General features: G+C 47.5%; 1 protein-coding gene across 6 annotated transcripts in view; it reads right to left on the bottom strand.

Annotated features, from left to right (window-relative positions):
• DENND2B (DENN domain containing 2B) overlaps positions 1 to 13,751 on the bottom strand; it is a 151,455-nt gene that overhangs the window by 76,578 nt on the left and 61,126 nt on the right. For 5 of the 6 annotated variants that reach the window (XM_077930615.1, XM_077930618.1, XM_077930612.1 and 2 more), the window contains one exon: positions 6,852 to 6,956. The exons of the other annotated variant lie outside the window; for it this stretch is intronic. In XM_077930615.1, coding sequence (XP_077786741.1) covers positions 6,852 to 6,931 — 80 coding nt within the window. In that variant the 5' untranslated portion in view covers positions 6,932 to 6,956. The remainder of the gene's footprint in view (positions 1 to 6,851; positions 6,957 to 13,751) is intronic. 6 annotated transcript variants of the gene reach the window in all.

Here is a 13,751-nt window from a genome sequence, read left to right as displayed (position 1 = left end):
AGGTGTGGTGCCATGTACAGTGATGGCATAGTATACACAATAATCTTAATTATACACTGTCGGGGGGTGGGGAACAGTTGATCCCACATGCTCTGAACTGACTGTTCATCATCTTCAGTGGGTGATCCTGAGTTCCAGTATGAGGAGAGAGACTTAAACGTGCTTTGGCTAAATCACATCCTATAAGAAGCTTTGAATTTTTCCAGAATCCCACAGCAGTGCCTTATTTTGAACTGGCTCCACTGGAGCCTTAAACATAGTTAAGGGAATCGGAGTCCCACTCAGCACTGTGTTTGTGTCTCCCTCGGGCTCATTCCTCCTCCCATCAACTTTTTGAGTTCCCCTATCTCTTTTTCCCCAACAGTAACTGAAGCTAGCATCACATCTGCACAGAGCTGGACACTAGCCATAGTTTTAAGTTTAAACTAGAGGTCAGAAGCAGACTTCAAATTCCATTTTTAAGTGAACAATCACTTCAGCCCAGGGCTCAGCAGCTTGCTGGGGGATGGGGAGGGAGAACAGAATCTCTCTAGGGCACCACCACCAAGAATGTTCCTTTTGACAACTAACCTAACATCAGAGGATACAGATACTTGGAAGAAGGCCCCATCTGACAACTAATCACACAAGCAGGTTTATGCAGAAGATACTGAAAGATACTTTGCAGGCTCAGGACCATCATAAAGCATACTCAAGCAGCTGCTGGGGCTCATTTTTCTTTTCCACCTTGGGCTTGGGGGCGGGCCCCATACTCCACCACAGCATATAAGGCTCCAAGGAGGCCCGGGACATTGCTGCTGCTGCTCTGCCGTGAGTTTTGGGGAGGACCGCTCCCCCTTGAAGCCCATTTTCCACCTTGGGCCTGGGGGCGGGCCCCATACTCACCACCGCAGCTTAAAAGGCTCCAAGGAGGCCTCGGGTGTGTGTGGTGGGGTGTTTACTTGGGTGTGGGAATTTGTTTAATTTAATTTAATTTAATTTAATATTGTTGTGTTTGTAACTTTCTGTTTTTTGTTTTTATTGTCTTATTGTTCTGTTGGTTTTTTGTATAGGTTTTATTTTGATTTTAAGGGGTGGGGTCAGGGCTGCCTGAGAGTGGGTCCCAGCAAACAAAATGGCTGGGGCAGGTTCCACGGGGGGGATGCACTGGGACAACCGATCTCAGTGATCACGGGTAGGAGGAGGAGTTACGCTAAGACCAGACCATGTCATTACCGAGGAAGCAGGCTTAGTCGTTGCTTGAGGACTATCCCTGCCTCCAGGTCTGGTCCTGACTGGACGGATACTGGAATCAGCAAGGGATACCCACACGACCTGAAGGTGCTGCTGTGCAATGTCAGGTCAATGATCCATAAAACCACTGTGATCCATGACTTGATCGTGGATGGAGCATTTGACCTGGCATGTGTGACAGAGACTTGGTTGGATGAAGCAGATCGGCCTGTCCTTGCCGCTGCTTGTCCACCAGGTTTCTCTTACGCACAGCAACCCAGGCCTTGTGGGCGGGGAGGGGGGGTTGCAGTGATTTTTAAGAAGTCATTAGTCTGCACCAGGCGTCCTATTGGGAAAACCCAGTTTTCTGAGTGCACGTTCTGGAAGTTGGGCAATAGGGGCAGTACAGGATTCCTATTGGTGTACCGACCTCCCCACTGCACCAAGGATTCCCTGCCCGAGCTGCTTCAGGTCATGGCGGATGTTCTCCTGGAGACACCTAGCTTGGTTGTCCCCAAAGGGGATTTTAGCATCCATGCCGACACAACCTTACAAGGGGCCGCTCGGGACTTCGTGGAAAGCATGGCCTCCATGGGGCTGTCCCTGAATAAGTCTGGCCCAACCCATAGCCGCGGACATGCCTTAGACCTGGTGTTTACCTCCATGGATGTTGGTGATCTGACACTAAGTAAAAGCGAAACGAAAGAAGTGCCATGGTCAGATCACTTCCTGGTGCAACTGGACTTCTCCGTGACCCTTCCCCTCTGCAGGGAGGTGGGACCGATTCAGATGGTCCGCCCCCGCCACTTAATGGATCCAAATGGTTTCCAGAGAGTGGTAGGGGATGCTTTATCCCATGTTGATGGCCTTTCAGCTGATTCCCTGGTGGCCCGCTGGAATGCGAAGTTAACCGGGGCTATTGACTGTTTGGCTCCGAAGCGCCCTCTCCGATTGCATGGAGCCCGGACAGCCCCGTGGTTTTCCACGGATCTGAGGGCAATGAAACAATCGTTAAGATGGCTAGAGCGCCGGTGGCAGATAACTCATTCCGAATCTGACCGGACACAGGTTAGAGCTCAACGTCGAGCCTACCAAGTGGCGATAGCGACGGCAAAGAAGACTTTCTTCACCACCTCTATTGCATCTGTCTAAAACAGCAGCAGGAGACTCTTTCAGGTGGTTCGCAATTTAGCAGAACCACCTGCTCCATCAGGGCCCAGTACGGGCCACATGATCTCCTGCAATTATTTTGCAAAGTTTTTTGCAGATAAAGTCGCTCAGATTCGAGAAGAGGTAGACTCCACCGTGGGAGTAGGGCCGGGGCGGGAGAGTGCTAGAGTCCTGTCTAGTCAAGTTGTGTGGGATCAATTCCAATCTGTTACCCCCGAAGATGTGGACAGGCTGCTTGGACGAGTGAAACCAACCACTTGTCTCCTTGATCCTTGCCCATCCTGGTTTATAAAAGCTAGCCGGGAAGGACTAGGCGATGGGCTTCGTGGGGTGGTGAATGCTTCCCTCCATGAGGGAGCCTTCCCAGACCCGCTGAAAGAGGCGGTTATTAAACCGCTTCTTAAAAAACCATCTTTAGATGCGGCCATGATGGCCAACTATCGCCCAGTCTCAAATCTTCCATTCTTGGGCAAGGTGATTGAACGAGTGGTTGCTGAACAACTCCAGGCACACCTGGAAGAAGCGGACCATTTGGATCCCTTCCAGTCGGGATTCAGGCCTCATCATGGGACTGAAACTGCCTTGGTCGCACTGGTTGATGATCTCCGGCGGGCTAGGGACAAAGGTGAGAGCTGTTTCCTAGTTCTGCTGGATCTCTCAGCGGCGTTTGATACCATCGACCATAACATCCTTCTGGACCGTCTTGAGGGGCTGGGAGCTGGGGGCACTGTCATACAGTGGTTCCGCTCCTTTCTCCTGGGCCGTGTTCAGAAAGTGGTGGTGGGGGATGAGTGTTCAGACCCCTGGGCTCTCACTTGTGGGGTGCCTCAGGGTTCTGTCCTCTCCCCCATGCTTTTCAACATCTATATGCAGCCGCTGGGAGAGATCATCAGGCGGTTTGGGCTTGGTGTTCATCAGTATGCGGATGATACCCAGCTCTACCTCTCTTTCAAATCAGAACCAGTGAAGGCGGTGAAGGTCCTGTGTGAGTGCCTGGAGGCGGTTGGAGGTTGGATGGCGGCTAACAGATTGAGGTTGAATCCTGACAAGACAGAAGTACTGTTCTCGGGGGACAGGAGGCAGGCAGGTGTGGAGGATTCCCTGGTCCTGAATGGGGTAACTGTGCCCCTGAAGGACCAGGTGCGCAGCCTGGGAGTCATTTTGGACTCGCAGCTGTCCATGGAGGCACAGGTCAAATCTGTGTCCAGGGCAGCTGTTTACCAGCTCCATCTGGTACGCAGGCTGAGACCCTATCTGCCTGCGGACTGTCTTGCCAGAGTGGTGCATGCTCTGGTTATCTCCCGCTTGGACTACTGCAATGCGCTCTACATGGGGCTACCTTTGAAGGTGACCCGGAAACTACAACTAATCCAAAACGCAGCAGCTAGACTGGTGACTGGGAGCGGCCGCCGAGACCACATAACACCGGTCTTAAAAGACCTACATTGGCTCCCAGTATGTTTCTGAGCACAATTCAAAGTATTGGTGCTGACTTTTAAAGCCCTAAACGGCCTCGGTCCTGTATACCTGAAGGAGTGTCTCCACCCCCATCGTTCTACCCGGACACTGAGGTCCAGCACCGAGGGCCTTCTGGCGGTTCCCTCACTGCGAGAAGCCAAGTTACAGGGAACCAGGCAGAGGGCCTTCTCGGTAGTGGTGCCCTCCCTGTGGAATGCCCTCCCACCAGATGTCAAAGAGAACAACAACTACCAGACTTTTAGAAGCTTTTCTAAATGTTTGATGTATTAGAGTATTTTAATATTTTTTTTGGAAGCCGCCCAGAGTGGCTGGGGAAGCCCAGCCAGATGGGCGGGGTACAAATAAATTATTATTACAGTGGTGCCTCGCAAGACGAAATTAATTCGTTCCAAGAGTTTTTTCTTCTTGCGAGTTTTTCGTCTTGCGAAGCACGGTTTCCCATAGGAATGCATTGAAAATCAATTAATGCGTTCCTAGGGAAACCGCCTTCAGACCAGGTCTGGGGACAGTCTGTCCCCCGACCTCTTCTGAAGGCTGGGTGGGGGGGACAAGGGCTTTTCTTCCCACCGCCAGCCTTCAGAAGGCTGTTCTGAAGGCTGGCAGTAGGAAGAAAAGCCCTTCTCCCCCCCCACAGGACTTCAAAAGAGCTGCGGGAAGTCCGGCGGGGGTCCAAGGGATTCGCTCACTGCCACCAGCGTTTAAAAGGACTCTGGGGAAAGCAGCGAAGCGCGCTGCTTTCCCCGAGCGCTTCTAAAGGTGGGCGGCAGTGAGGGAATCCCTTGGACCCCCCCCCCCCGGACTTCCCGCAGCTCTTTTGAAGTCCGGCGAGGGTCCAAGGGATTCCCTCCCAGCCGCCCGCGTTTAAAAGCACTCCGGGGAAAGCAACAAAGCGCGCCGCGCTTTGCTGCTTTCCCCGGAGTGCTTTTAAAGGCGGGGGCTGGGAGGGAATCCCTTGGACCCCCCCCCGGACTTCCCGCAGCTCTTTTGAAGTCCGGCGAGGGTCCAAGGGATTCCCTCCCAGCCGCCCGCGTTTAAAAGCACTCCGGGGAAAGCAACAAAGCGCACCGCGCTTTGCTGCTTTCCCCGGAGTGCTTTTAAAGGCGGGGGCTGGGAGGGAATCCCTTGGACCCCCCCCCCGGACTTCCCGCAGCTCTTTTGAAGTCCGGCGAGGGTCCAAGGGATTCCCTCCCAGGCGCCCGCGTTTAAAAGCACTCCGGGGAAAGCAACAAAGCGCACCGCGCTTTGCTGCTTTCCCTGGAGTGCTTTTAAAGGCGGGGGCTGGGAGGGAATCCCAAGGACCCCCGCCGGACTTCCCGATGCTCGGGGAAAGCAGCGCGCTTCGCTGCTTTCCCCAGAGTGCTTTTAAACGCCGGCGGCGGTGACCATGCCCCGCCCCGTCCCCGCCGCCCGGCATCGGGGCATGGTCCCAATGGCGGGGGGCGGGGGGAGGCATTCCCGCCCGCTGCCCGGCATCGGGGCATGGTCCTGATGGCGGGCGGCGGGGGGAGGCGTTCCCGCCCGCCCCCGGCATCGGGGCATGGTCCCGATGGCGGGCGGCGGTGGGAGGCGTTCCCGCCTGCCGACCGGCATCGGGGCATCGTTCCGAAGCCCGGCGGCGGCAGGAGGAGCTGTCCCCGCCCCGCCGCCAGCCTTCGGAGGAGGTCCGAGGACAGCGGGGAAGACGCGCTGCGCTTCCCCGCTGTCCCGGAGATTTCCCTATGGGCTGTCGTCTTGCGAAGCAAGCCCATAGGGAAATTCGTTTTGCGAAGCGCCTCCGCGACGGAAAACCCTTTCGTCTAGCGGGTTTTCCGTCTTGCGAGGCGTTCGTCTTGCGAGGTACCACTGTATTATTATTATTATTATTATTATTATTATTATTATTTGCACTCCAGTGCCAAACTATTTCCAGATGTCATTTTGGACTTGCCCCAAATGCCCTAAGAGTTAAGCAATCCTAGGGCATTGTAGGGAGTGAATATGACCACCGCCATGTTTTTGTGGGGAACCACCTTCTCCCCCACCACCAAAAAAGAAAACATGGAAGAAGTTGCTTGGAGCAAGAAAATAAGAGGGGGAGGTGTTGGTTTTTTAAAAAATGGGCAGGTGTCAGAGCTGGGCAGAGGGCCCAGGATGGCACTTTACCATAGATTGAAATTTGCACAGATGTTCAAAGGAACTCCAGGTGAAGCACACCACAATGCTCAGCCACGAGGTTGCCATGTATAACAGGGACCAGATCACCTTTTCCCATAAGTAGCCACAAGATAAAAGTCCTTCGGGTCATATATACCAATTGCAAATCCAGGAGTAGTGCCAGGTCAAGAGACACCCAAACAGTGCATTTGGCCTTTATAGGTGCCTTACTTGGTTCAGATGAAAAGGGGAGAGTTGTTTTCATCAGTATACTGACAGCAACTCACCCCAACTCTCTGGACAGTCCATATCAGCAGTTTCGTGTTGATGTTTAAAAAACAAACCATTGCTTTGCTGCTTGCAAGATCACAGAGTCAGAGCTTAGCAGTTGTATATTTACATAACATGGCCAAGGATGTGATTCGGAAGGAGACCCAGGGTGACCTGTATGCCAAGGCTTCTACACACATTACCCCCTGGATCCAGTGTTGGCTCCATATGCTAAGGGACTCTTGAACAAGATGCCCTCAAGGGGAGCCCTCCTGCCAGCATCACCATCACACACTCACTTGTCCCCTCCTTCCAGGCCCAGCCTGCCCAAAAGAAGGGAAAGAGGAGGGTGGAGGCTGCTGCTCTTATTGCTGCTTATATATTTGGAGAGTCCTGGTGAAGAGAGAGAAACAGGGAGGAAGAGGAGCAGGGCCAAGAGTCTCTGGGTTCAGAAATGGGCCTCCTCCTATAAACGATAAGTTTCATAGATCTATGGGTCAGAGCATTGCTTCCTGTTGGGGTGATAGAGCAGGAAGAAATTTGGAATCAGGCAACAAAAGCCCATAAACATGTTGCTTTCCACTTACCTATCGAGACTATCCCGAGGCACTTTACTTCCTCCAGCTCTCTTGGTGACACTGGCAATCTTGTTGGCAGTCATGGTCATTTCTGCTCTCTATAAACCTGGAAACCTGGGCAAGGGGAAAGAAAATCCAAAGCAAACCCATTGAACCACAGACTTTTTCCAACACAGCTTAGTAAGAAATATTTCTAGTGCATGGGAAAGACTGTCGAAAAAAGTTTTGAACATGTTACCTAAACATAACTACTCTTTTCAATGTTGCAAAAAGTCAAACAGCAGCTCAGGTAAGATTCAGATTTGAGTCATGTTTAGACAAGAAACTAAAACTACAGAAAAGTATGTTAGAAGAATGGAACCATTGTCCTTACTTTGCCACTTTCTCTCATTAAATTGGGACTGGGATAATTAAGATAGCATTTTTTTTAAAAAAAGTGTCACAACTGTAATAACAAATGACAGAGCTCAGTCCTAAAGCAAAAGTTTTAAAATGAGCATTGGAAACCATGGCAGAACTCACAGACTGTGCAATGTCGTTATAGGATACAGTATATCATAATTTATAAGATGTACAAGCCTGCCCATAGACATATCAAAGATAAGTTGATTATGGTCCTAATGCAAAGACTTGTACAATATGTAATTTTCTTCTCTCAAACCTAGCTCTCTTTCATATAGTTCCCCAAGCTGGCGATAGAGCACAAGGTCTTCCAAGGACACCTGCATTTATCTTTCTAGACCTTCTGCAAATAACAACTAACTAAACCAAAAGATACAACCCCTTGCTGGTCTCAAAAAGTCACAATATCTTGAAGATTATTATGCTTACAAATGTCTTATTGCCCTGTGTGCTGTCTCTAATTCTTAAAGTACAAGCTGATGGGGGCAGGGACTTTCTCTTTGAGATACTGTACATACTTTTCTTGTTTACAGTGGATAGCACATGGGAACCAGATTATTACAGCAACCCTTAGGCTTCCCATAGTAAATGTAAAATAAACAGCCTGCTTAATGAAAAGTTCCACTGACAGGTTTGACCCAAATCCTCTCAGATCTGCAATATTCCTCAAATTAAACTGAATCCAGATGTTTACAGCAACCACACACCTCACGTCATCTTCCTTCTCTGAAGGATGGCAAATAACACAGCATTAACTACCAACCATGGTCTGTCTGCAGCGGGGATACAAGCACCATAAGTAAAAACCCACAAATCTACTTCAAACACAACTTTTATTATTTAATAATAAATAAATAAATAAAATTTTATTTATATCCTGCCCTCCCCAGCCGAAGCCGGGCTCAGTGGGTAACAACATTTGTATCCCATTCTTCCTACAAGGAGCTCAGAGGAGCTTCTATTTTGAGCTTACAACAATCCTATGAGGTAGATTAGAGGGTGAGAGGCCCACAGCCACCTACTTAGCTTTGCAGCATAGTGAGGATTCAAACATGGATCACTTTTCTCAGTGCTTTTCTTTTAAGAGGGAAAAGGTACTGGTATTGTGTATACTTGAGTACCCCCAGAAAAGGTAAAGGACCCCTGGACGGTTAAGTCCAGTTGAATTCAATTACGGGGTTGCGGTGCTCGTCTCCACTTTTAGGCTGAGGGCTCCACTTTAGGCTGAGGGCTCCACTTTAGGCTCCACTTTGTCCGCAGGCAGCTTTTCCAGGTCATGTGGCCAGCATGACTAAACCACTTCTGGCACACAGAGCACCATGACAAGTGCCAGAGAGCACAGAAACGCTGTTTACCTTCCTACTGTACTTATTTATCTACTCATGCTGGTATGCTTTCGAGCTGCTAGGTTGGCAGGAGCTGGGACAGGGCATTTGAACTGTGGATTTGAACTGCAGACCTTATGATGGGCAAGCCCAAGAGGCTCAGTGGTTTAGACCACAGCGCCACCCACGTCCCTACCCCCAGAAAAAGCATTGCCCACACTGCAAGCCCAACCATCTGGTCTATATATTCACATTTGATGTGTATTTGTTTTTGTATGTGTGTGTATATTCATTCTAAAAATGTGAGGTGGGGATGTCCCTGAGAGTAAGAAGGATTGTCAGCTTAAACAAAAAATCAAAATGCTGTTGAAACTAGGCAAGTGTTCTATTGCACTCTCAGGAGACACAAAGAATAACAGATTATTGAAAACCTGCCTCTGCAGGGACAGTAGAAAGAATATGTCGCTGAGAACAGCTCAAAAAAGAGGCATCTTTTTTTATTTCTATGTGGTACAAGATTTTTGGGGCACATCCATCCAAGGGAAATTTGTCTCCCCCCCCCCCCAGCCCAATGATGTGTCTCATGTTTCTCACTGTGTCACAAAGTAATGCCCATGGTTCACACGAGCAATGCCTGGTTCACTGCAGCAACACAAAATAAAATGTTGGACAAATATGCCTGGAAAAGACATGTACCTCTCTTGCTTGGACAGCTCCAGACCAAAAGTGGAAATCCAGGTATGACAGCTACATGTGGCCTGCACTGACCTTGCAATGTTCTTATTCATTGTGTAGGCTGAGGACCAGTTTGGACTGAAGAAGCATCCTGCACTGGTCCTGCAACCATCCAGTCAACCATGTGGTCAGTGGATCTATATGTTGGTGCTGACGTTTAAAGCCCTAAACAGCTTCAGCCCTGTATACCTGAAGGAGTGTTTCCATCCCTGTTGTTCAGCTCAGACAATGAGGTCCAGTTCAGAGGGCCTTCTGATGGTTTTGTTACTGCAAGAAGTGAAGTTACAGGGAACCAGGCAGAGGGCTTTCTCAGTAGTGGCACCCATCCTGTGGAACACCCTTCCATCAGGTGTCAAACAGGTAATCTACACAACTTTCCGAAGACATCACAAGGCAGTCCTGCATTGGGAAGTTTATAAGGTTTGATATTTTGCTGTGCTTAATGTTTTAGTTGTTGGAAGCCGCCCAGAGTGGCTGGGGCAACCCAGTCAGATGGGCGGCATAAATTCTAATTATTATTATTATTATTATTATTATTATTATTATTATTCTGAAATCATATGTGCATCTGCAATCTGTAAATAAGGTCTAATTCATACAGTATGTGGCAAATGAAGTGTGGCATCTTCACCCAAAATTGGTTCCTGTTACTCGCTCTCCATGACACATCAACAGCAAGGACACATGCCAATCACATAGATCACACAGTTGCATGAGCACTTTCTCCAGCAGCACCAGTTTTCCCAAAGGACGTGCCATCTGTGCAACTGGACATGGAAATATTACTTATGTAGCCTGAAGCCCAACCATTTTCAGTACCATCATGTAGGTCTGTGAAACTGCCTCAGGAATTCATATCTAAAATATGGCCTCTAAATCTAGTAAATAAATAAATGATTCCTCTCCACACAAGAGAAATAAAAATTAGATTTGGATACTTGAAGAAGGAATGGAATCATTTTAGGCACACTCCGTCTGGAAAGAATTAGAGATCAAAGGGGAAAAGAACATGACTGAAAATTGCTAAAGCTGTCAAACAAATTGGTTTTAGTTGATTTATCGTCTGCAGTGCAAATTATATTTTGAGAGTAGTTAACAAGCTTTTTTAACCAAAGAACCACTTACTTTCTGTTTCAGAAATCATCAAGGGGTTTTCCTAGATCATTTATCTATCTACACTAAACATCAGAAATTATCTGCCTGATTTACACAAGGGAAAAGGGAAATAGTTCAAACCTCAATTAATGAACTAAACCATCATTTCAGTCCCAGCAATCATATCCTGTGCATCCCTCTCATTGTTTGCTATGATCCCTTTGTGTTTGGGCAAGGGAGATGCTTAGCACAACACTCACAAGCAAGACAAAGAACAGAGATCCACTGCAAAGACACAAACCACCAGCCCTGGATGCAGAATTGACATCAGCAGGGGCACAAAGCAAGGCATCCTGTGGCAATCGGCACATGCAGGCATAGCCCACACTCACAGCAGTAGCAACCACAGGAAGGATGGTTGCAGTTCATGCAACAGAACAAAGTGACCTGTCTGGATGGATAGAAGAATCTGGCTACACCACCCAGCACAGGTGTTCATTACCAAGTTAATCAATTCATGCAGCTGCACCAGTACCCTTTAACAACCACAATCGACAAATTACATCACTGAGCCTTTGGCAGCATTTAAACAAAATCCTTGCAAAGCCTTGAGCCTTTGGCCAGCCTATGGTGACCCCATTCCACCCTGAGTAGCAACTGTGACTCCGAATGAGATAAGCAGGGGCCAGATCAGCAGCAGCAGCAGCAGCAGCAGCAGCAAAGGCCACGGAAAGGCCAGACCAGGGATGAGGAATCTGTGGCGTATATGTTATGTTATTATAAAACTATAAATCTTGCATGTAGGTGTGTTTGGGGAGTTAACGGGTTAATTTGTAGATTTTTGCCACTAATTAGAAGGTGGTAGAATAACTGAGGATGGTACTGTAGTTGGGAATTCAGACCCTCATACTTCCTTCAATTTGCTGATTAGCACTCATGTAGCCAGATCAGGGAACCGGATGAAAGGATGAACAGATCAAGGTATGAGCTCAGGAGACAAAGAAAACACAAGTCTACTCTAGGGATTGTCTAGTGTGGGGAGAGATGAAAGTGTTTTAACCTACATTTATTTGCTATAGTTTATTTCCCACACTGGGAATGTTTTGTTGCTTGTAAACATTCTTAAATTAGAACCTTTTTTTTCTTATAAACTACACCCCCCCCCCATTTAGTAAACTTCCAGTCTTGTTACAGAAAACCTTGTGGTCTCTGTTATTTTTATTAAAACACACACACACACACCATGTCTAAGCCAAGTTCTACACTACTTCAAAGTGTTCTCAAGGAGACACGGGAGAGTTTTAGACTGGTTGGTGAAAGACAACCTTGTAGAAAAATAAAATCTTTCAACTCGTGGCAGCAAAGATCTAAAGGGAAGGCTAGGCGAAAAGAAGGGGCCATTGTGTTGGGCTGGGACCCCCCTCTCCACACAACTCGGGAGCCAGGGAAATGGGAGTACCATACCACCAAGTAATTTACTTACCTTTGACCGGGGCATGGAACACAGCAACTTTTCCCCAAAGGGATGGGACAGGAACCACCAGTCCCAGGATCCCGGGCAGGTAACTGATGCCATGCATGCCATTTCTGCTAAGGTGAAGGTCTAGTGGGAAAAGATTCTCTTCCAGAGACTTCAGAATGTCTGCCCTTGCAAACACACACACACTGCGAAGGGAAGGGTAAGTGCCAGTGCTCACAAGACTGAGGCGAACCTCAATCCTGTTTGCAAGCACTCAACAAGGTGCTCACTTTTGTGAATGCTCACAGCATTTCAAGTTCAAGCCAAGACTATGCCATGACGACCACGCAGAATGGTTTATTGTCTAATGGGGGACAATTTCTTTGCACAATTCCCCTTTTTGCAACTTCTCCATATAGTAGCTAAGAGGTACTTTGGCAGGCCCGGAAATTGTGTTTCATTGGGTATCGATACACAAGCCCCAAAGCCAGATATACAAGGTATTCCCAGAAGCAGTATTAAGGCCCTAGCATGTGCTTGGAATTCTGCTTGGAAATTAACAGGCACAGTCCAGATCTCTCAAGCTGACAGCACAACTACCATGTAGAATCATAGAATCATAAAACTGTAGAGTTGAAAGGGACCCAGAGGATCATTTATTACAACCTCCTGCAATGCGGGATCGAACCTACAACCTTGGCATTATCAGCATCACGCTCTAACCAACTGAGCTATGTAGGAAATGTTAAGCTAAACCAACTCATGCAAAAGTCTGATCATGCAACTTTAAAATATGCCTGTGCGCATTGGATCAGTCTGCCTGTAGCATGAGGCAATGGGGCAACGAGGGTCGGCAATTCCATATAAAGAAAATAATGCTCATGGACATTGATACCAAGAAGACAAAATGAGGTTCAGATCTCAATATGATGCACCTTCATAAAAGGTTTGAGATTCACTGGTTTAAAGCTAACAACATTTCTACATCTTGCAGGTTCCATTCTGGAAGAAATGTATTCATTACATTTCTGGGAGGGCGGGGAGGGGGAGGTTAAAACCATCCCATTTTAGATCCATTTTTTAATTAAATTAAAAGAAAAAATCATATTGAGAACACTTGAGATGACTCCACAGGGAGATATTAAGTAGAACAAAACACAGAGAGGCTACAAGCCTCCATCAAGAAATTTGCTGCTTCATGAATACATTAAATAATCAAATTTCATAACCTGCTAAAGTTACTATTTTTGCATTAAAGTGTAATCATGTCCCAGTGCCTCTATGAATTCTCAGATGGTCAATTTTTTTTAATAAGCTGGTTTTCAATAAAAGAAAAAACTAAGCAGGGGAGTTTTAGAAATGTACAAAAAATGTTGCTGGCAAGTTTTCCCTGTTGAAAATACAATACAAATGTTACTGCAGCATTTTACTGTGAATAATTTGCACAGCTCTCACCCTAGGCCTGGAATGCACAGCTGCATTAAACCTCATGGTTCTTGGGCTAACAGAAGCATTATCCAGGGCTTGTCCCTACCCTATGAGCTTGCTTTTGCATGAGTTCAAATAAATTCTTAAAAGTACAGCCAACTCCAGCTGCAGCCTCCAAGCTCTGGTCAGTTCTCATTCTTCATGCAACAAATGAAACCAACTTCATCAAAATAACTCAATCAAAAAGGTATCCAAACTTCAGAAAAATGTGTCTGGAATTTTGGATCTCTACCAAAGCCAGAACTCTCCCCCTCTCCGTGTCTTCGGATGTTCTTTGCCTTCCCATTCTCTGTCTTACCATTTGGGGCTCTTTCTGAGAAAAGGATGGGGAGGATACATTTTTAATGTAAAATAATGAAATGGCACCTTTCAACTCATACCCTTATGCCACTAAGTTACGTTACT

This window comes from Podarcis muralis, chromosome 1 (assembly GCF_964188315.1).
Source record: "Podarcis muralis chromosome 1, rPodMur119.hap1.1, whole genome shotgun sequence".
NCBI classification, from domain to species: Eukaryota; Metazoa; Chordata; class Lepidosauria; order Squamata; family Lacertidae; genus Podarcis; species Podarcis muralis.
Note: the sequence above shows the minus strand (reverse complement) of the source record. Positions and strands in the feature narration are given on the sequence as shown.